This window comes from Cynocephalus volans, chromosome 13 (assembly GCF_027409185.1).
Source record: "Cynocephalus volans isolate mCynVol1 chromosome 13, mCynVol1.pri, whole genome shotgun sequence".
Lineage (NCBI taxonomy): Eukaryota > Metazoa > Chordata > Mammalia > Dermoptera > Cynocephalidae > Cynocephalus > Cynocephalus volans.
In genome coordinates this window covers 88,703,060-88,726,608 of record NC_084472.1, presented here as the reverse complement: position 1 = coordinate 88,726,608, position 23,549 = coordinate 88,703,060, and the positions used below count along the sequence as shown (strand labels likewise).

At 34.9% G+C, this 23,549-nt stretch overlaps 1 protein-coding gene across 1 annotated transcript in view; it reads right to left on the bottom strand.

Annotated features, from left to right (window-relative positions):
• Positions 1–5,318: 5,318 nt before the first annotated feature.
• TRAPPC11 (trafficking protein particle complex subunit 11) overlaps positions 5,319–23,549 on the bottom strand; it is a 47,887-nt gene continuing 29,656 nt past the window's right edge. Inside the window, exons 20-30 of the mRNA XM_063076806.1 lie at positions 23,357–23,544; positions 23,082–23,230; positions 22,781–22,902; positions 22,099–22,218; positions 20,155–20,220; positions 19,889–20,045; positions 16,136–16,247; positions 12,563–12,654; positions 11,180–11,313; positions 9,497–9,664; positions 5,319–6,164 (exon numbers count right to left, since the gene is read on the bottom strand). Coding sequence (XP_062932876.1) covers positions 6,120–6,164; positions 9,497–9,664; positions 11,180–11,313; positions 12,563–12,654; positions 16,136–16,247; positions 19,889–20,045; positions 20,155–20,220; positions 22,099–22,218; positions 22,781–22,902; positions 23,082–23,230; positions 23,357–23,544 — 1,353 coding nt within the window. The 3' untranslated portion in view covers positions 5,319–6,119. The remainder of the gene's footprint in view (positions 6,165–9,496; positions 9,665–11,179; positions 11,314–12,562; positions 12,655–16,135; positions 16,248–19,888; positions 20,046–20,154; positions 20,221–22,098; positions 22,219–22,780; positions 22,903–23,081; positions 23,231–23,356; positions 23,545–23,549) is intronic.

Below are 23,549 nucleotides of genomic sequence, written 5' to 3'. Positions count from 1 at the left end.
CGCTCTCCCGCAGCAGCGGAGGTGACAGCAGCAAGCCGTTTCAGTTTTGAGTTGCAGCCCCCTCCGGCCGTTCTCTTACCACGGACTGTGAACCTCTGCAGTAGAAACAACGCCAGCTTTGGTGCTGGCAGGGTGGGTGCCAGCTTACCCTTTCATTACCTGGAAAGCTCTTCCTTGATGTTTACTTTACAAACTTTTATATGTCCTCCAAAACTCAGCTCCCACATTATCTGGTCATGGATGATGGAAATACATTCCCGTACAGCAAAACACAGAGTAATTCTATCATGAACATGAAAACAAAAACCACTCCAATGTGGCTTCTTGAGGAAGCCCCACCTCCTGCTGCTTCCTCACTCCCACTCTATAAAGTTAATCGCCTCCCCTGTAGTTCCTTTCTACCTTGTATCTTTTATTATTATTATTTATTTATTTATTTTTTACTGTGGAAATTTTCAGACATCCAAGAGGGTCAATAGTATAATGAGCTCCCAGGTACCCTTCACTCATCTTTAACAATTACCACTTCTCAAATCTTCTTTCATCCACTTCTCCTCCCCCTAGCTTTTTGTTTTCTTGGAGTATTTTAAAGCAAATCCCAGACTTCCCATTAGTTGACTGGTCTTGTACCCACTTCTATTGCATTTATCACATTATACTGAAATTTGTTTACATGGCAGTTTCTCCTGCTGAACCACTGGTCTGCAGGAATAGGGATTCCTTTACGGCTGGGGCAACCGGCACAGAAACTGGCCCACAGTAGGCCCACAATACACTCTTGGAGTTCAATGTGTAATAAAGGGCAACAGATTTACTACCATAGACTTAAGAACACGTCTTAATTAATAGAATGCACAGTGCCTCAGGCATCAAATTCCTGTTTAGCCAAAGACTCATTTATTTAGGACCAAGCACTGGCAGCATCAGAATGTTGGCTGTGTGTGTGGTGGTCAAAGCATGAGGCTCTGCAGGCAGAGTACCTGGATTTCAATCCCAGGTTTTACCACTTGCTATGTCATGAGTATGGCAGACAATATTTTTCAAAGATGGCTGCAATAAAATGTCCTGTCCCACACCCCTTACATCTGGGCGAGCTTGTGACCATGGTGGAAGTGACTTTATGTGATACCAGAGGCAAGGTCAAAAAAAGGCAGACTAGCTTCCCCCTTGCTGGCTCCACTCTCACTGCAGCTCTGTGCTGCCACGTTAGCAGTCCAATAACCCTGAGTCTGCCATGCTGTGAGGAAGCCCAATGACCACATGGAACGGTCCTAAGATTAAAGGAAGTGAGATGCCTGGCTAGCCCCAAGCTGCTTCAGCTCCCCCTGGTTCTCACAATCCCCATTATTCTAACTCCAGCTACTGTCTGAGTACAACTGCATGAGTGACCCCAAGCCAGAACTGCCCATCCCTTTCCAAATTCCTGACCCACAGAAACCATACAAGATGATTGTTGTTTTAAGCCATTAAGCATTGGTATGATAGTTTTGCAGCAAAAGAAAACCAAAACACTGGGCAAGTTACTAACCTCTGCCTCAGTTTCCACATTTTTAAAATTGGGATAAGAGTACACCACAATGGGCTTTTAAGAGCATTAAATGAGATAAAAACATACCCATCTGGCACACTGTAGCACCCCAAAAATGTTAGCAATTATCATTCAGGAAAGACACATAGTTTAGAAATCCTGACCAACCTAACAAAGATATTTGTAAGTTCCCATTTTCTATGCATGCTGGTACATTTGGATAAGGAATTCTATTAATGAAAAAATCACCTTAAAGTTTGCTATGCATTTTGCGTTCTTTCAACGATTGGAGAGAAAACAATTAAAAAACTTGCTTGGGGTATAATTTGCATGGTACATATACCCTGAAATGCAGGAGTACTGGGAAGTTTTTACTTTGGTTCTACTTGCCCCTCTGGTAAAACATGCTTCAGAAAGCAGAAACAGTAAGGCCTTGTGATCACTTTCTCTTTTGTTGTCAGGCATAAGTAAATTGAGTAGAAAGGACGGTTTCCCGTAAATTTGATCTTTGAGGACAATTTAAACACAGTCAGACTATGGATTTCTTTTCTTTTTTTTCAGGAAAACATGGGATTTTGTGCTCATTTATTTTACAGAGCACTTTAGTAGCTATGTCTGAGAATGAAAGAGTTTGCTAAATTAAAGGGTAAGATGATTATGCAGCTCACCAAAGGATGGCATGAGTATCACCTGTTAGAAATCATGGACAACAAAATGAAGTATTAAGCTATTTTCTTACATATCTTAATGCACAAGGTCAATGGCTTTTATTTAGCATTTATTTTGAATTCATATGGCATGAAAAAAGGGAGGGGATATGGTAACATGTACATTTCTATCTGGTATCGTATATTCCCTGGACAATTTCTAACATTAGTATTGCATATAATTGCTTCTTGAAAATGACAGTGACTATTTATTCATTGTACAATTAAATAACACAACCCATCTCTAAGTAGTTTTTAAACTGGGAGTTGGGACATTTTGGGTGGCTTTTCTGGGTTTTAAAGTCAAGAGGGGGAGCTTCAGAAAGGTATTTGCTGAGACTGCATAGACCCTCCCCATTAAGAGAGTGAGCTTAATGATCAAAAAGACATAATAATGCTGGCGAGGATGTGTAGAAAGGGAAACCCTCCTACACTGTTGGTGGGGCTGTAAATTAGCGCAGCCATTATGGAAAATAGTACAGAGGTTCCTCAAACAACTACAGATAGAACTTCTGTGCGATCCAGCAATCCCACTGTTGGATATATACCCAAAGGAATGGAAATAATCATGTCCAAGGGATACCTGCACTCCCATGTTTATCACAGCTCTATTTACAGTAGCCAAAAGCTGGAACCAACCTAAATGTTCATTGACAGATGACTGGATAAGAAAAATGTGGTATATATACTCAATGCAATACTATTCTGCCATAAAAAAGAATGAAATTCTGCCATTCACAGCAACACAAATGAACTATATAAGTGAAATAAGCCAGGTAGAGAAAGAAAAATACCGCATGTCTCTGTAAGAGGGAGGGAGTGAGGGAGAAAGAAGGAAAGAAGGAAGAAGGAAAGAAAGAAAAGAAACAATCACAATGATACATTGAATTTTCAAAAAAATAAAGAGAACAGAACCGTGGTTACTAGAGGTGGGACATGAGGAGGGGAGGTTAGCGAGAAACTAGTTAAGGGTCACAAAAATTCATTACGTTTCGTAAACATGAGTATACTAATTATCTTGATCACCATATTGTACACATGCATTGATATTCAAATCTGTACCCCACAAATATAATCAATTATGTTTCAATTTTAAAAAAACTTAAAAATAATAAAATATATTTTTTAAAAAGTGTGAGTTTAACTTTCCACTTGCTGTGTCATTGCCATGCCAATGTGGAAATTACAATCTCAAAAGTTTTAACAGCTATTATTAGGGAGAATATCAACTGAAAGACTTTATATTCTGGGTGGGCCATATCATACAGGCCATAAATAAATGACTGAATTAAAACAAAAATAAAGAATCTTTCTTTCAAGTAATGTGAGATATTTTTAAAAACTCAATGTAAAAGTCATGCTCTGTAACACCCGTTAATTATTAGAAGAATTCAAGGATAAGGAACCTAAGACCGACCTTACAAGCAAAACTCAGTTGAAGGGAATCAAAGTTGTAAGCTGAACTTTTAGAATCACAAAAACATAAAGTATGAAATTTTTTCCTCCCCCAAACGTTATCATCCTCCTCCTCCTCTTGGTAACACTTGGACTATCCACTGGTACTTACCTTCATGCACAGGAGTCAAACTTTTATACATCTTTCCCCCCAATTTATAATGCTTCATTTAAAAATCTGTATCCCTGAATGGTATATATGCTGGTAGAGAGCAATGTTGAAAACCAAATGGTAACACAGGACGAAGACAGAAAGTTGATATTCTCACGAGGGACGGATGACGTGATTGATGGCACAGAGGCAGGAGGAGAAAGACTGTGAGGTCTTTCTTGACACATGCAACCTCAGTGAATCAACAGCTCCTGCAACACCACGACAGTTTTAAATTCTGAACCTAGGGTAGACCATGACTTCATGCATTTTTGAATTAAAATTTTCCATTTCAAAATAAGTAAACAGAAGATGTTCATGATAGAATTTACGATATGGGAGAATTCCTGGTTGGGAAAGGATTACTCTGTTGCCAACTCTAAGAAAGATCAAGAAAAAACATAGACCTGTTTATTTGGTATATTCACAGTAGTATACACAGTTACACAAATCACACTGACATCAAAAGTAATACTTGTAAAGTGTATGTCAGTAACACATTCGTTCAAACACATACTTCATGTTTGACAATGGCAGCGTTAATACCTGAGGTCTTTATTATGGAGGCACTGCACCAAGCCATCTTAGAATTCAAAGGGACCTTAAAGATTGTTGTTTGGTATTTTTCAAACTGCAGGTTACATCCTATTAGTGGGTCACTAAGTCAATTTATCAGGTTACAAGCAGTTTTTAACAAAACAGAGTAGATAGAAAAGATAAGGATATACAGAATGTATTATTTCATAAAATTTTTGTTTACAGTTTTACATATTTACATATATACACATATGTATATACACATGTATATACTCATGTATGTAGTGTATTATGTAAAACATAGTAACAAATTCTGATAACACGGACCTCTCCATAGATGCAGGAATATTCTCTTCAGCCTTTTCATAAAAAGTTGACACTGGTTGAGCACTTTGGGTCAAGCACTGTTCCAAGCTCTTCTCATATATTAATCTATATTATCCTCATAACAAACCTATGAGATAGGTATTACTATCATTTACTTCTTTTATATGAGAAACCTGAGATCCACAAAGGGTAAATAACTTGAACAAAGTCACGTAGCCAGTAAGCAGCAGAGACTGAGTCAGACTCCAGCCATGCTCCCATGGCTCTACCTGAAAAGTCATGATATAACAGGGGACTCATGCCCTCCCAAGACAGCCTATCCCACTGTCCATGTCTCACCAAAGGTTAGCAGAGCCATTTCTAGAACACAGACATCCCAATTTCCAATCCTATGCTCTCTACGACACCTCATGCAACAGCATTGTTTCATGAAGCTGAAATCAAACAAGCTCAAAATAAATAAAACATACATATAAGGATATTTGAAATATAACATTTATTTACATCACTATTTCCTTTTTACAATGCCTCTATTTTTAAAATAATTTTTCCAGGAAATCACGTAATTTTAAATTATTAAGATACTTTAACAAAGAAAATTTTCACTCTATGATTTTTATTTACATGAATTTTCAAGTTTTCAGTAGTGCTTCTGAAATGGCACAATGTAACTGAAAGCTCTTACTTAGACCTTTCATCTTTTTCAAAAACTCTTAATTTAGAAAATTATGCTTATAATCACATCCTTGCCATTCAGATCCTTTCAGATGAAGATCTTGTTAACATCTTTAGAAATATGAACCTGCTTCATAAATGATTCACATTTTGGCTGCAAGCTGAACCTACTGACACTTTTTGACATATTTTGACACCTTAATTAAATTGCTTCAATTAAAACTTTCTGGAAGTTTTCTGTATCAGTCATAGAGCTGCTTATTTTGCTGTGTATATACTCTGAGCACACGCTGAATGTATGAGGAGGGATTTATCTCCAGTTTGGCTAACTCTGAAAGAGACTCACAGGGGATTCAGAATTTTACTGGGGCATTAACTGGTCCATTCTCCTCTCTTTGTCCAGTCATATTTGGGATGCTTAATTTTCCTCTGATGTTGTATATGCAAATCACTTACTTTTAACAGAATTTACTATTCATAAAATGACTTTCAATAATAACAATGATCTGACATCCTTTCATGTCACACTGACAGATTTCAAATATTTATTAGTGAAACTATAAGAGAAGATAGATTTTCCTAATAACAAGTATGAAATCCTCTGAAGAGTTGGTATACCATCCATTAAAAAATAGAAAAGATTAACTTTTTACCATGATCAAAGCTAAAGTTCACAATGAAACACCTACACAGCTCTGGCTAACTTCTCAGAAGAACAGCCCAGGGTCCGTCTTGAACATCACGCAGCAGCAATAGAAGTATCATCCACAAGTCGACCCTGTGGCTTCAAAGTGCAAAAAACAAAATGGGTTTCCATAATAATAATGACAACAAAGCTCTGTTAATTGAAAGGACTTTGAAATTCTTCGAACTGTTTAACAAAAACAGAATGAATGTGTACAAATATCACAACTTCTGCCAAGCTATCACTCATAGCAACATGACATGGAACCCACCTACCATTCCCGCTTAACTGATCAAGTTTTATTCTCTCTCTTGCTCAGGGCCCTCTTCTGTCTCTACCTTTAGGTAAGCCAAAAATCTGAGCTGATGACAAGTTCCGCTGGGGGATTCAAGGTCTCCCAATCTGTTCGAGAAAAAGTGATTCACAACAAACTCTAGAGTATCTAACAATGCATACTATAAAGACAGAAGCAGCAGATAAAAACAAAAAGTGCCCTTTCTCTAGGGTTGCTGATTGAAAAATTTAAAACGTCACATCAGAAAAGTCAAGGCGAAGAATGAATAAAAGGTATCATAACTGTTTTTAGCTGTGAAATGTCTGATAGGTTAGCAACATCCCTGAGAGTTACCTAGTAGCTAAAAGAATGAAATTCTTGCAAATAATTTTATTTTATTATAAAGAAATACAACAACAGACCTTTGTGGGAAAAGCATGAGGAAGACTGTGCAGGAAATGCAACAGAACACTGTTATAACTTCACAATCAAAAGCCACTTGGTATGCTTTAAGCAGAATGACTCCTGTGGGATCACCTGACGCAGTGAAGAGCATTCCTTCTTTCAGTTTTATTGCTGTTGTGGTTGTATGTGTGTACATATGCATGTATGTGTGCATATGAACATATGCACATAGAAGTACAGGTCTTAGACATTCAAGGTGGGAATGGAATGAGTGACAGAATAGGTTCCCAGTCTTTTATTCTTCACTTAATTTTTTAGTATACTGATGGAGGCTGCTCAATTTTAGAAACAAAATAATGGCTCAACATGGTTAAATCCTTGCCAAACATATTTTTACAAGCAAGGGCAGAAGCCAACCATGCTCTAGGACAGCACTGTCCACTATGGTAGCCAGGGGCTGGCCAGTTAGCTCACTTGGTTAGAGAGTGGTGTTTTAACACCAAGGTCAAGAGTTCAGATCCCTGTACTGGTCAGCTGCCAAAACCACCCCCCGCAACACACAAAACAAACAACCAAAAAAATATGGTAGCCACTAGTCACATGTAGCTATTGAGCCCTTGAGGTGTTGCTAGAGCAACCAAGTCATTTTTAAATTAAATTTTAATTTTAAATCTCAATAGCCACATGTGACTAGCGGCTACCACATTTGACAGCACAGCTCTAAAGTTTAATGAAGGCTCACTGGAAAGTAAATGTTCAGTCAGTGATTGTTCATTAAGAGCGAAAGGGTAATCCTTAGTCACTGTTCTTAGTGTGACAGGTAAAAAATATTTTTTTTCAATTGACAAATAAAAATTGTGTATATTTATGGTGTACAACATGATGCTTTAACATATGTATACGAATACACCGTGGAATGGCAAAAATGTTTAATTATAAGTTTCCCCAACTGATAGTGGCCGGCCTGTGGCTCACTTGGGAGAGTGTGGTGCCGATAAGTTTCCCCAACTGATAAAGGAGCTGGCTCTGAGGATTTCAGTCAACTTTTTGGGCAGCAGTCAGATTACTAGAATGTGATACTTGTATTTAGGGAAGAGATCATGGCAGTTAGAAAAGGGAATGCTAGTTATGTTAAAACTTATAAATTTTTATTTTCTGGAACATTTCTTATGAATTAAAACACTACCCAAAAGAGGTTTGCCATGAAAGAAAATCCAAAGACTGAACTAGCATTAGCTGGGACTAGGCTTGGGTGTACTGGGTGCTACACAGAAAGGAATGAAAGAGATTAATTGACGGAACCAAAATCTCTGTCTCAGAAAGCATCTCAAACAAGCTATTGCTGTAGAGCTAGAATATGATCAAGTCTGCATTGATGCATATGAGGGTACTTCAAAAAGTTCATGGAAAAATAAAATAGAAAGATAATACAAATCTTTCCATGAACTTTTTTGAAGTAACCTCGTATTTCCATAATGCTTAAAGCAGCACTTTTGAGTTTAGAAATAGCAAATTTTAAAAAGTCAAACAGCTATAAGGACATTACAAAGACTGACCCATTCCCTACCACTCTTCCTACCTAGTCATAAGACTTTTCTTCTACAGGGTGACTTCAGACATAAGAGTTGTGACATGACAATGGAAGTGTCTTTAGAATCAGGTGAAAATGTTTTATCAGCACCGCACTCTCCCAAGGTGAAAATGTTTTAAAAGCCTCTGTTTAAACACAAATAGATCTAAAATCATGAGATTTTTCTTTTATTACTAAAAAGTATGGGGTGGCATAGGAGTTTGGAAGAATTAGTAATACTTTTTTGTAGATGCAAAAAAAAGTTGTACAAGTCTGGAAAGATAAAAGCTAGGAAGAATATGGAGGATACATTAACACAGACTAAATTATAGTTTACCAAATCCTGGATTATATAAAGAAAGGACAGTTCCCCAAAACTTGAATAAGACAGACACAAAAAAGGAAGTAACAAAAGCAATGTCACTTGTCTTTCCAAAAGGGGGTAAAAACTTAAAAGAGGGCATACAGGATTCATACATATTCATGTATATGGAGTTACAAAGGGAAATGGGAACTATCTGGAGGGTTGGCCCTGATTTCAGGCATCTGGAAATAACTTCATCAGAGGTGGAATGCTGAGCTAAATAAACCACTTGTCCCACCCAATTCAGTCTCTCACGCATTGACTATGACCATTCTACATATTCTTTTATTGCAGAAACCTGGAAATTGTATAATTTTTAAAAATCAAAGCACTAAACACCAGAGATAATTTCTGATAGACTGATTATAAACTAGTTAGAAACTAGCTTCAATTTTAAAACTAAGCCAAAGTGAAAACATGTTTTTTTTTGTTTTTTTTGTTTTTGTCATTTTTTCGTGACCGGCACTCAGCCAGTGAGTGCACCGGTCATTCCTATACAGGATCCGAACCCGCGGCGGGAGCGTCGCCGCGCTCCCAGCGCAGCACTCTACCGAGTGCGCCACGGGCTCGGCCCAAAGTGAAAACATGTTTAAGGATACTATAAGAATACTATAAAGATACATCATTATTTATCTAAGGGAATAAAAATCTTTGAAATTTCACAGAAATGAACAGCAATATTGTCAAATTCATATAAAAGTCGAAACTATCACTGTTAGTCTCAAAATATTATTTACTAAAGTTTACATAAAAACAAACAAAAAGAAGACATTTTTTAAGACAGTAAATTTACAATGCAGAAAATTTCTAAGACTTACCTTTACAAAAATACTGGTAGGAATAAAACGCTTGAGCAGCTGATTTGTGAAGTTAGGAAATCTAAGCAAGTTGATGTTGAGAGATGGCAGTTGCTGGTATCCAGCCATTAGAGGATAGAAATTATATAACATTTCCTGTTTGGTGCCAGGTAGGATACGTAGTCGAATCTAAATCATAAAGTTATAGAGAAAGATAATTACACACACTTGTAATGTCTATATGTTGTGACCCCTTGATTATTTACAAATGATTGGACTCCCAGTTCTTTCTAGTGAAATATTCACTGTCTCTCATACTCTACCTTCCAGAAAGATTCCATAATGTAGGGCTGAATTAATATGTCTGGTACCAGGCAAATACAAAAAGATCTATGCATGATTTCTCAGTTTCTTCCAAGATCTATACCTTAGACCAGGTAGATTTCACATTCACGGTGTTATAGGATATCTATAGAAAAGAATCTATTTATAGATATTATGTTAACATAAGACAAACTAGATGTTTCTGGTGTTTTCTTTTACCTTCGAGTTAAGGTAAGTAACTTCAGGGAAAAAAAAGATGTTTGAAAATCTTTAATGATACTTTAGAAAAGAACATAAACTGGTAAGATTTTGGCATATTTATATTTATTAATTATCTTTTTATTATTTTTTTGTTTGTTTTTTTCCTAGTCAAGTGTGGTTGTAGGGGGAGACAATAATGAACTATTTATAAGTGAACAAATGGAAAAGATCTGGACACCCAAGAAAACCTTACTCATCTGTAAATGAGAAATGAACACATACATATGTATATGATGTGTCAAGGATAATATATGCATATGTGTGCCAGTATATTATAGCCGGTATTACATTTAATATCATATATTATAAATCTAAAAGAGTACATGGACTTATAGCATATTTCATATATAACTCTACTTTGTATTTAATATAGCACTCAGAGTATGCACAGTACAGCTGATTAGTCAGGGTAGACACTTCCAGGTGTTAAGACATACTTGTTCCTCTAATTATGCCTTTGTTAATAAAAAGATATTTACTGACTATTAAGGGGTGTCTCTGTTATCACTCTGACAGTGGAGGACTTTACTGAAGCATGGTTTTGCCTGACAGTGTTACATTTACTCATTTAAAAACCTGATGAACTTTTCCACTTCTGATTTGACTGAACGATCAAATAATCCGGATAATTTATTTTTAAGTGTAGATACAAAATGGTATCTAAACATACCAAAGACAAATAAATTCTATGCAAGATCAAAATTTCTAAGAAATTTCACTGATAGTGCAGAACAAAAACTGGCTTTTAATATTGGTACAGTCATGCCTCCAGGCCTCAAATTAAGACACACACACTCCAACAAACTCATCAGTAACAAAGAGGAGATTCTGAATTTTTCAGGAATTCTAATATATAATGTAGTCCAAGGATTTGTGAACTTTTGTTTTATAAGGAGTAAGAACCTATGTGTCTGATCTAGATGATATGAAAAGGATAACCCATCTGATTCACCTTGATGGGAAGTTGTACTAAATGTTTAAAAATGTACTATTAATCAAAACAATAGGGATCACAGTCTGCCTTAATCAGGTCATTTATAAAAACTAAATGTATAGCTCTCCATTTCCTAGCCACACTTTTGTGTGTACATAAGCAACTCAATGAGACATGATCTGTACCTGTTTAAGACCTGAGAACATGAAGGCATCACTGGGCTCCACAGAAATTTCCACATCTTGTACTAAGTTAGTCTTATTCTGTAGGTGATACTTGACAGGTAATGATTCTCTGACACGCCCAAATGATGGCAGATCTATACAGAAAGATGGCACATTTCTCTGTTAAAAAAAAAATAGCTCACCATTTACGAGTTCTTTTGTAAATAAATCTCATTCTATAACCACAGGATTATTTAAATGAGTATTACTGCATTCTTGACAAATAAAAAATTATTTGATTGGACAATAGCTGTGGGACTATGATAAAACAGGCTAAGAAAATCAAAGTCTCCTTCTGAAAATGACTTCCTTAGAAAGAGTCCTGGCTATCAGGAGTTGAATAATACTTTAGGAATAATTAAGACAGTAAAAAAATCTACCAAAAAAAAAAATCTATAAAAGATTTCCCCAAATACCAATGTTTCCTAACCTAAAATAAGCAAAGGTATATATTTTCGTGAAAGTATAAGTAAAACTTTCATTCATATATACATACTTCAAAATTATTATAGATATCAGGGTAACCAAATGGTTGATTTAGGGACATTTCTCTAGATAAGAGTATTCCAGTAAAGAAAGAAGAAATAATAGACATTACATGCCTCCTGTTGAGAGCACATAATGTTAACTACAAAGTATTCTTGCCAAAAGTTGAACCTGCATCTGACCGGGCCTACAGATCTAATGACCAATTTATAAGGATTGAGAAACATTTAAATACAACATGCAATCAGCAAATCCAGACTGTTGGAAGCTCTACAGAACAAATGACTTGGTTTCTTCAACATGTGAACAGCAAGGAGAAGAGAGGAGGGTGGGAAAAGCAGAAGTGGTTCAGGAGGGGGTGGTGAAGAAAGGGGTATTGGAAGAGGTGATGGAGAGGAAGAGATGATGTGGGGGAAGGAGCAGGCATCAGCCTTCCTCCAGATCAAAAAAGCATGAGACCTATCCACTGACTGCTGCATACAGACCTTAAAGTAAACTAAAAACCATTCAGGGTCAACTAGGGAAATTGCAACACTAGCATTTGATGATTCTAAAAATCCATTGCTCATTTTTTAAGTCATAATAATAGTATGGTGATTATGTTTAGAAAAACAGCCATTATTTTATAAAGATGCACATTAAAATATTTATAAATAAAATGATATCTGGGATTTGCTTCAAAATAAGGAGGGTAGAAGGAATGTGTAAGAGCAGAGATGAAATAAGTCTGGCCATAATCTACTTTTATAAATGTTGGGCATTTTTCATAACATAAAGTAAAAAACTAAAATCTTAGACACTAAAATGAATATTATTATTGGATCCTTTTTATAAAGTAAAAATTTTAAATCCCACTACCTGCGTTCACATGAAGAGGGATATTTTCTACAATCACATGTGGCAGAGTGATGACAGTACTGATGACAGGAATGTTTTCCATGGCTGAAGTCCTACGGTAGAAAAATGTCATCTTTTAAACTCACACTTTATGTAAGAAATAAATTAAAAACAGGGAACCTGTGTGTTTACCAACTAGGTTCAAAAGAAATATAAACTATTTATCCATTTCCCAAAACTTTATTAATGGAAGTTTTGTGAAGTAAGAGCTTTTAGAATCCCTCTTTTGTTTTGAGTACTTCCCATTAACCAACGCTATCACCCATGGCTGCTGTTCATTCCCAGTGGGGGATAAAGTTGGAAGTTGTGGCAGAATGTCAATCATGAGGCACAACACTTAATAAAATGTTTTCTTTTTCAATGCAGGAAGTAGTATAGTGATTCACATTATGACACAAACTCCTTTTTTCATGGAGGATGGTTCACAGATGGGTCCCAGACCACTTTCAAAGAGCACTGTTATAGTATAAATACATAGTAGAAACTGAAAAATTAAAAAATATTTTAGTATCAATAAACACAGTGGCGTGCCAACATTTACTGAGATAAACTAAATTATGAAACTTAAATATTCTCCCTACATTACTGTTAGGGTGGGAACTATAGTGGTGGCTGGCAGAATCTGACTGTCAGAGAAATCCATTAGGAGGAATCTGCACCTAGGGGCAGAACAGCCGAAATAATGTGCAAACTATCACAGAGCAAAAACAAAAGGAAAAATATCTAAGCCCTCATCATAATAAATAAATTTATCTTTACAGTATTATAGTAGCATGATGAAATAATTAAGCAATGGCTTTAAAATGCTCCTTGAACACCTATAAATATAAGTTAAACTAAATATCAATACGGTAAATTCAGAAGTAGGGAAAAGAAAGACAAACTAGATTAGTTTTTTATTTCTTAACAAAATGACAAATTTTCCCATTCTCATTTTTTAAAAAATTTCTGCTTTAATTTCTAATATGGTAAATACTGAAACATACAGCTCACATAAATTAAAGCTCCTTAGGATTCTCAAAGATTTTTCAAAGTGTGAAAGTGTCCTAAGACCAAAATGTTTGAGAACCACTGGCCTATAGTTTTGTTTTTATCTTCTGTCAGGCTTTGGTATTGTTGCTCTTTATGAAAAGAACCAGGGAACTTTCCCTCTATGCTTTGAAGATAATTTATAATATGAGAATAATAAATAATGATATCATGTAATTATACATACGAAACATATTCTTTGAAGGTTTGAAGGTAACTTGCTGAACTTCCTTCATAGTTACTGTTTTTTTAAATTTAAAAATTTCTCAATTTTGATAATTTATGACCTTTCAGTGAAAGCCATAACACTCATATCTTTTTACTCATTTACTTTGAGCTGCATAAAACATTCCCTTATTATTAATACCTTCTGATTCCTTTTTCATTTTTAAGTAATAAACTTTATTCTGTTTTAGTATGTAAGAAAATAATTAAGCCACACCAAAAGAATAACACATAAAATATCATGTATCTATTTCCCAGTCTAAGAAAGAAAACATAACACAGTTGAATCTTCCTGCATAGCCCTTCTCCCTTGCACCTCCCCACCCTATCCTCCAGAGGTAACCACTATCCTAAATTTGGTTTCTATCATTCTCATGTAGTTCTTTATACTATTCCAAATCATGTATGTAATCCTAAAAAATATACAGTATGTTTTACATGTTTTTCAATGTCATATAAATGTAATTTTTTCACATTCTCATCTGCAGCTTGTCTTGCTCACTTCACATTAAGATGCTGACAGGTATAGCTCTGGTTCACTCATGTTCACTGATATACAGTCTTCCACTGTATGAATGTGCCATCATTTATTTACTTTCCTGTTGATGGGCAGCTAGATTTTTTTTTTCTTCTTACTTTTTACTATTATAATCAGTGCTGTTATGAACATTCTTATACATCTGTATACACAGTTGAGACCTTTTCTAGGTCTGCAGGGTTACAGACATTTTTAACACCTAATAGATTTCCAAATTAACTGTTACAATTTATGCTCTACATCTTTAATAAACTTGGTATGGTTAAACTTTTTTATTTTTCCAAACTAGTTGAATTTGAGCCTCAGTGTGCTTTTTATTTGTCATTCCCTAGTTACTAGTAAGATTGAGCTTTTCTCCTTATGTTTATTGGCCATTTGGATTTCACTGCTTCAACTCCCTACTCAAGTTTTTTGCTCAACTTTCTGTTAGGTGACTTGTTTTTTCTTTATGATTTATATAAGTTCTTGATAAGAATACTAATTTTTGTCAGTTAAACATGCTACAAATATCTTTTTCCCAATTCATATTTTGTCTTTTTGCTTTGTTTATGGTATTTTTTAGTGAACTAAAAAACTTAATTTTAAATCAAATTCATCGATTTTGGTGGCTTGTTACTTTTTGTGCCTTAAACAAATTTTTCTCTACTCCAAAGTCATAAAGCAATTTTCTTATGTTTTCTACTAGAAGTACTAAGTTTTTCTTTTTATAATTAAACCTTTAATATATCTGGAATTAATTTTTATAGTGTACAGTAGAGATCCAATTTTTTCTCAAATGAATATCCAATTGTTCACTACCAATGATAGAACAGTTCTTCCTTTCTCCGTTGATCTGCAATGCTACCTCTGTAAAATATCATTTCCATATATGTGTGGGTCTATGGATCTATTTCTAGACTTTCTCTTCTGTTCTACTGGTTTATTTACATATCCCTGAACCAATACTATAGTGTTGACTACTATAGCTTTACAGTAAGTATTAGAATCCAGAAGAGCAAGTACCACTGCCTAGTTCTTTTTCTGGAGTATCTTGAGTATTTCTGGGGTCCACATAAATTTTAGAATCAAGAGTGTCAAGTTACACAAAAATAAAACAAAACATATGTTGAGATATTAAAGGAACTGCATTGGATCTACAGAACAATTTAAAAGATTAAATCTTATCCAAGATCACTGTGTATCTCTTTCATTTATTTAGGTCTCCCTTTAATGTTTTAAAGTTTTATGATTTTCTCCATTAAAATAATGTACATCTTCTATTAGATATATTCCTAGGTATCTTATATTTTTGTTCCTATGTAAATGATACCTCTTTTAAAAGTAAATTGTCTAAAGGCTCATTACTGATATACAAAAATCCAACTGATTTTTGTACACTGATGTTATATCCAGCAACCTTAGCCGAACCTCATAATTATAATAATTTGATTCCCTTGGGTTTTCTATGTAGACAATCCTATTGACTACAAATGAAGACTGTTTGACCTGATGTCTTTCAACGGTCCTATCTTCAGATTTAGTTTGCTGAAATTTCATTAGCATATAAGTCACAAATTGTTTCAAATACAAATTAAAGTTCAATTATCCTTTTTAGTCTCAGTGTTTTTCACAAATGGTCAGTCATATCCATGTGACTTCTCTTTTGCTCTTCATAACAATAGAAGGTCTCAACTATTAAATGACAATGATAAAGGTATAAAAAAGGCATTGATGAAGACATACAGGGTTGATATAATTTTTACCTCTTCCAGGAGACAATATAATGTCCAGTTGCTACTCCACCTTCAACATTTCCAACAGAAGGGCACCGAAGACAAAAGCATTCACTAGCACTCTCTCCAGTCTGTAAGACAACTACAAGAAATAGTCTTTATTATCCTTATGCAATAGTTTCATATATGAAAGGAGAGTTTCACATCTAAGTAATATAACAAAGAAGGAAAACCTTATCAATTATATATTATTTATAGAGATTTAGAAACTAAGGCTCAGAAAGGTTAAATGATTGTTTCAAGGTCACAAAGTCCAGTGTTTTTGCTAAATATCTATCATTATCTATCAATATTCTACTACAGTAAAAACCAGTGAGGAATCTGTATGTCTCTGACAAAGTCCTATTTGTAATGGGAGAAGCTGGGAAACAGAATATCCTATGGTGATTATTTTTCTTTTTGCAAATTATTTCATGTCTCCAAAGGAAACATTTTGGGGTAGAGAAAAAGAAAAGAGAAAACTTTAGTTATCCTTAAAGTACTCAAAATGTCATTCCACAAAATTCTGGCTTTCACTGAGTAAATACATATTACTGATACTACTCAAATGTAAATACATTGCATATTGCCTCCTTATCACCTAACGCGGCTCCTCAGCTCTTTGTGGAAGGATGCTTTCCTCTTGCTAATTTTATAGTAAATTCCTTGATGACAAGCTAAGTGCTCATCTAAACCAAGTCTTCACTACCTTTCAGCACTTCACAGCCTATAATGTCACTCCTTTAAATGCAAGTGGGCAATGGTGTCTATCGAATACCAATTTTAGCAAATCTGTGAGTGAAACTTTGAAATAATAATAACAACAAAGTCCCTAAACACTAGGTTATTATTTTTATGGTTTTCCAATGAAGAAGGTTGTATTAGATTAATGGAAGTCTGACTATGGATAGATAACAGCAATTAAAGGAAAAAAAGCTGGGTCAACCTTTACTTTAATTAAGTACTTTTAAGTAATTTTAAGGACTAGGAAATTATATTGTAGCCCAGTAAATAAAAAATGCATCAATTCAAATCTCTTGAGATCATTTTTTTAAAAACCTGAGCCATTCATAATTCCAAAGTCCCCCTGATGCTAAGCAGTTAACCAAAATGATCATTATGTTTATTAACAATTAATGTTAGGGTCAATTTGTGACACAGAAATGCTACAATGCTGGTTTTGAAGACGGAAGAAGCCATGAGCCAAGGAATGCAAGTGGTCTCTAGAAGCTGGAAAAGGCAAAAAAAAAAAAAAAAAAAAAACAACCCCCTACTAGCGCCTCCAGAAGGAATGCAGCATGCCAATACCTTGCGTTTAGACTCCTAACCTCCAGAGCTTTAAAACAATAAATCTGTGCTGTTTTAAGCTACTAACTTAACAATCATTTGTTACAGTGGAAATAGGAAACTAATACACTGGAGGTTTAAACCAGAGATTACTCCTAAATTTAATAAACATTTATTAACCAACTACTATGATGCTGGCAATACGAAAATGAATAAGTCACAGGTCTGGCTCTAAAGAAGCACATCATCTAGAAAGGGAGCCATATTTATGAATAAAAACTTGCAACAGAATAAGTATTATAATAGAAATACTTACAAAATACCATGTGAGTAAAGAAGTAAGAGTACTTAGTCCTGCTTGGGAGGATCAGTAAGTCAAAGCTTACATGAGCTCTGAAGAGCAAGCAAAAGTTCAACAGCTTGAAGAAGAGGGGGGAGAGGATTTTAGACAAAAGCCATTATATGTTCAATAGCAGATGGGGCAAGTTTGATGAATTTAAGTCTGCTTTGGTTGAAGTCTGGGAAAGAGCAAAGAAAAGTAGAGAGACTGGTATAGAAGCATCTGAGAAAGTAAGCCAGAGCCAGATTGGGGAAGGTCTAGCGTGTCACCACAGGTTTTTAAGTAGGAATGACAAGTTCAGAATAGTTTTTGAGGAAACAAATTCTAGCAGCAATATGGAAGGCATACTGGGTAGGGAGAGAATGACTGGCAAGGAGGAAAACTTAAGTTAAGAAGCTATTTCTATAGACCAGGTGAGAAACGGTGAAGAGGACAGATGGAGTTGAGAAGCTGAATTCAAGAGATGTTTGGAAGGCAGAACTTGGTGTCGGGCTGGATGTGGGTGTAAAGAAGTGTAGTTTTTCTAGCATGGATTTGGTGTCCAGTGACTCCAATAACTGGGTCTGGGAATACAGGTAGCCTGAGGTTTTGTGGCAGTTGAGACTTGTGGAGAAAGAAAAAGGGAACCAAAGTCAGGACCTTGGAAATGACTAACATTTAAAGGGTAAGAAAAGAAATCAGCAAATGGACAAAAAAACAACCTTTTATTGAACTGTTAGAAGATGAGCACTGAGCTAAGCTATTTCATATTGTCTCATATACGATATTTTGTTATTTCACATACATTATCCTCTTCAACTATGAGAAGTGATGAAACAAAATGAACCATCCTAGTTAGCAAGAGCAAGTAGTAGTGCTGAGAACTGAATCCAGTTCAGTCTGACTCTAAAGTTCTTAATTATTCTAAATTAGCACCGTGAGAAAAAAAGGAGAGGAGAGAACAACAAAGTAGAACCAAAAATAATGATTTCAAAAAACACAAGAAAACCAAGTTTCAAGGAGAAACGAAAAAAACTTATAAAGGCATTCTGAAAGGCAAAATATGTTTTTTATGATTGCTACTTTATAGAATGTGCAAGATATTTTTAGCATTTAAATAGAAACGTTTAGGGACATGTTTGATGTTTATCCACTGATTTTACAAAAAGATTTGATGCCAAGATCTTGTACTAAAATCCAATTATTCTCTCATTCCAAGGGAAAATAGTACCTCCTTTAGGATGAGTTTTCTGAAACACAGAGACATAAGTATGGAGACTGCTTAATCTTTTTAGTGTCTTCTCGAAAGCCTAGCATGATGCCTTATAGTGAAGCACTTGGTAAATATTTGTTGATTATCTATTAATACATATTGAAACTTATTTTTAGGCCAGATGCAAAAATATATTATAATTCTGATAACTGCACATCTAATTTTAATCTGTATTGCAAATCAACAATGACTGAACACTGTAAGTCAGTGTTCAATGACCATAACTTCAAAATAAACTAGTAGATAAAAAAGCAAATAACACAACTCATTTATATTTGATTTGAAAAATACACCATGATTTTTTTCTCACAATATTTACCCTTATATTACAGTTGAGTACAATTTTGCCTGGGTTAACATCCAAATTAATTTTTATTACCTCTAACAGCTCAAGAAGCATACAAGCCTAAGTACGCTGATCTGGAAAGGTGTCTTCCTGGGTTTGAATCTGTTCTATAAATTGGGTTATAAGTTGGGTAGTGTAGAGAATTTATCTTTTACTTTGCTATATTTTCCAAAATTTCTTTAATAAACATCTTTTCCCATTTCAAATTATAAACCATAGTTAACATTAATTAAAAATTAATAAGAAAACAACCTTTAAAAATTCAAATAAGAAAAAAATTCTGAGTTTAATATTTCTGAAAGTGTAACTTCCTTCGAGTAGAAAAAATCTGATCTTTTAAAATAGAGTCAAGCAAATAAATGGTAAATGACACTAATTCTACCTTAATTCTAAATGCATTTGTTTTTGTGAAAGTAAATCTCAATTTCCCTCACTTAGCAAAAAGCTAACTCTTACACTACTAGTTTACACACACACAACTCTTTCTGCTAGGTAAGTGGGAATAATCCAAAGCCTCACCTTTTTCCACCTGGGACTCCAGCTGATCTACTGCAGTCATAGAAGGAGCAAGATGTAGCTCACTGGATACAATAGTGAGGGACCAGGGTGAGGCACTTAAAAGGTCTGTCATCAACAGAAAGGGGATATCAGCATAGACCCTTTCCAGGTGCTCAAACTGTCACAAATGAAGATAAAAGTTCTGTTAGGAATTACATTAATCCATTTTATTTTTCAGTCTATTTCTATAACCTAAATGATGTCCAGTATGCATCACAGGAACATACCTTTGTAGAAACAAATTTAACAGCAACATCAAATGGAAAGACTGTTTCTATTGTTACAGTTTCATCCTGTAAGAAAGTTGAAAGGACACACTCAATAGCTTTTCTAAATCTTTTTCTAGATATAAAGTTTTAAAAATAGAAGGCATATAAATTAAACAGGTAACAATGCAAAAAAAAAAAAAAAAAGGCATACAAAATACAATCTATAACTGATCAATAAATAATCCCAAGTTATATATTAAGAAGTGAGGGCCTTTCTCTTAGATGATATTTGTAAAAATCTATGTAGACAGACCTAACTCCTATTTCTAATAAGTTATCTTATGGTTTTATAACAATTTGCACCACACAGTGCTTTCTTATACATTATTTATCTCACAGTTCTAATGAGGTGGGCAGGGCATGCATCATCATCATCACTTAAAAGAGGAACCAGATGTTAAGAAAGATCCAAGTTACTTGCCATTAGGCCATGTAAGTGGTGCCAAGCCTAGAATCTGGATCTTTCTTTTGGCCAAGTTCTTTGCCTCACTTTATTCAAGATGGCCAAAATAACAATAATGATAATAACAGTAATATAATGACAGATACTGTCATAATCACTATACGAAGGGTCTTCAAAAAGTTCACTGAAAAATTCATATTATCTTTTAATTCCATTTTTCCACGAACTTTCAAAGTACCCTTGTACATGTATTATGCAATGTTCATAATCACTAAAGGAAACAAGTGCTATTATAATTGCTACTTTAAGATGAGGAGGTCACGTAGAAAGCAAGTGACAAAGGCATAAACTGAACCAAATCTGACCCTAGAACCTGTGCTCTTAATGAGCATGCTGTATTTCCTCTCTAAAAGAGTCTGTTTGAAAAAAACCATAGGGTTGTTATATCCCCCCAAACCGGTAACCCATCCTGTTGGTGAGAAACCTTTAAAAAAGGTCGTGTCGGTAAAAGCTCAGGCTGTAATGATCTAGGACACAGTGATGTGACCTTGGGAAAGTTATATGGTCTCATTAAGCTTCAGTTTCATAATACACACAGGTCGTTATGAGAATTCAATGAGATAATGCATACAAAGTACTGAGATTGGCACCCTTATCTCATAACTCACCATCTAGGGCTCAATGTATTACAACAGGCTATATGGAATTTTTGACAATATATTTCATGACTTTCTCCCTCCCACTTGGGAAACTGCTAACTCTTTTGGGATGGTTTTCTCTCCTAGTCACTTGTAAACAGTCCATGACCCAAACTGTGCAATAACCAAACCACAAATTCCCAATTGCTAGGCCTTTTCCTCTACTGTGCTGAGGACCCAATTCCTAAAAAAAAAAAAAAAAATGAGACAACACCACTGCCAGGACCAAGAAGATATTAAATATAATAATTTTCCATTAATAAAAAGGATATAAGCATTACATAGAACATGGTTAAATCTATATAAAAACATACGCCCCCCAAATATCCATAAATAGAAAAGAGACCAAGAAATACATCAGTTAACAGCAGATGCCTTTGAGTTGTTGGACTATAACTGTACAGATACTGTTTTCACTCTCTTATATGTACTTATCAAAAACATTTTCACAAGAATCTTTTTTAATAAAAGAAAAAATACCTCAAAAAAGGAGACTTCCTTTCCTCCAAAACATTCTGCATAAATTTGTAGATTTTACCTATTGTGTGATTTGTTTGAGATCTCAAACCTGCTGATTCTCTGTATGAAAAACCATGTAGGCCAATTTTCTGTCTGTTTGAGCAGTGAATGCCAGCCTAAACAAATCTCAATATAAATGATTAAAAAAAAAAAAAAAAACTGGATATTTAATTTAAATTTATAACAGACTATAAGAACCCAAGCTGCTTATTTTGAACTAAAATAATAAATAGGAGAACACTCCATAAATAATGCTTCGTGAAGCAGTTAAGAAAAAAATACCTTGTGACACTTGCAAACAATTTCCTTTTCTTCAACAGTTGTATCGATCAGATAAGAAACATATACAAGAAACATTCTCGAACCCACTGTTCCACAGCGAACATATAAAGTTTTTTCCAGCTGTAACAAAATGTTATAATTTCATTAATATTACAGAGATTTCCTCCTGATATTCTAGGACCATGTTCCCACTTTCTAGAATTTACTATACCAACTGGCTATGTATTTTATCACTTCCATAAGCTGTTACAGTGTAACTAATCAAAGCTCTCGGTATGGAAGAGAACCCTGAATATACTCCTGCCACAGCATAAGAGTGGGATCATTACTACTTCATCTTTTTTTATTACCATTCTCAATTTCCCAAGAATTTTTTGTATTTGGTTTGGAAACAGAAGTTGACTGAGAGGTTACTGCACTAAGTTACAAACAAAAGTTATTTTATCAGGCAACTAATTCTCCATATCAGGGTCACCTTTTCTAAAATTCCTTGTATAAAAACTGCTAAAGACATTTTTACACATTTAAATACATAAAATCTGTATAAAATGTTCATTAGTTAAATTGCTTTGTTAGTACTAACATAGGCTGTTAAAATACTCTTTAACTCTCTAAAACTCACTGTATATTTAAAACTAGAAACTAACTGATTTTCTCTCCAATCCCAGCTGACCAAGTTCACCTGCTCTCCTGGGTGTAAGTCTCCAGCAGGAATGTCAGTCAGTAAAGCTGGGTAGGACTCATCGCATAGTTCTGTTCCATGAAGAGTCACATGAGTTTTCTGAGTTAAATTGGCATCCTGTCCTAGAAGTGTTAATATTGATGTTTTAAAATATAGAGAATTCAAACATTATCATAACAATCAATACTGTGTGAAGAGCACTATGTCATACCATCTTTTAAGCAAATGTCCTATAGTTGACATCACCATGCTTATTTTATGCTGAATTAATACTGATCAAATTTACAAAACTAATGCTTACCTGGTTTTAAACCAGCAGTGAGCTTCACGTCTCTGATTTGGGTCTTTTCATAAGATTGAACAGTCACAACCAAGCAATACATTTCATTTGTCAGGGCAGGAGGCTCATGTCGCAGATGTACAGAAATGTTTGGAATTCTGGAAATGATCCTTTAACAAGAAACTTTAGCTAAGTTTCTGATTTTGTTTTAAAAAAACAAATTATTTAAACAAAGTATTTAAAAGAGGTAAGAGGACGGACGACCTTTAACAGTCTGTCTGGTAAAGCAAACTTACATTGTGCTTGCCTGAATTATTATGCTGTCCCAGTGAACTTCATTGTCAGGTAGCTTAGGCCGTCTTTTGAAAGAACGTGCTGCCTGTAAGGCTTCTTGGGAGGAAGCGGCATCTCCTCCACCTCCCTGCCAATTTAAAACCACACATCTTCCCGTCTCGTTGCCCAGAACCAGATCCACTGAAGTAATCTAAA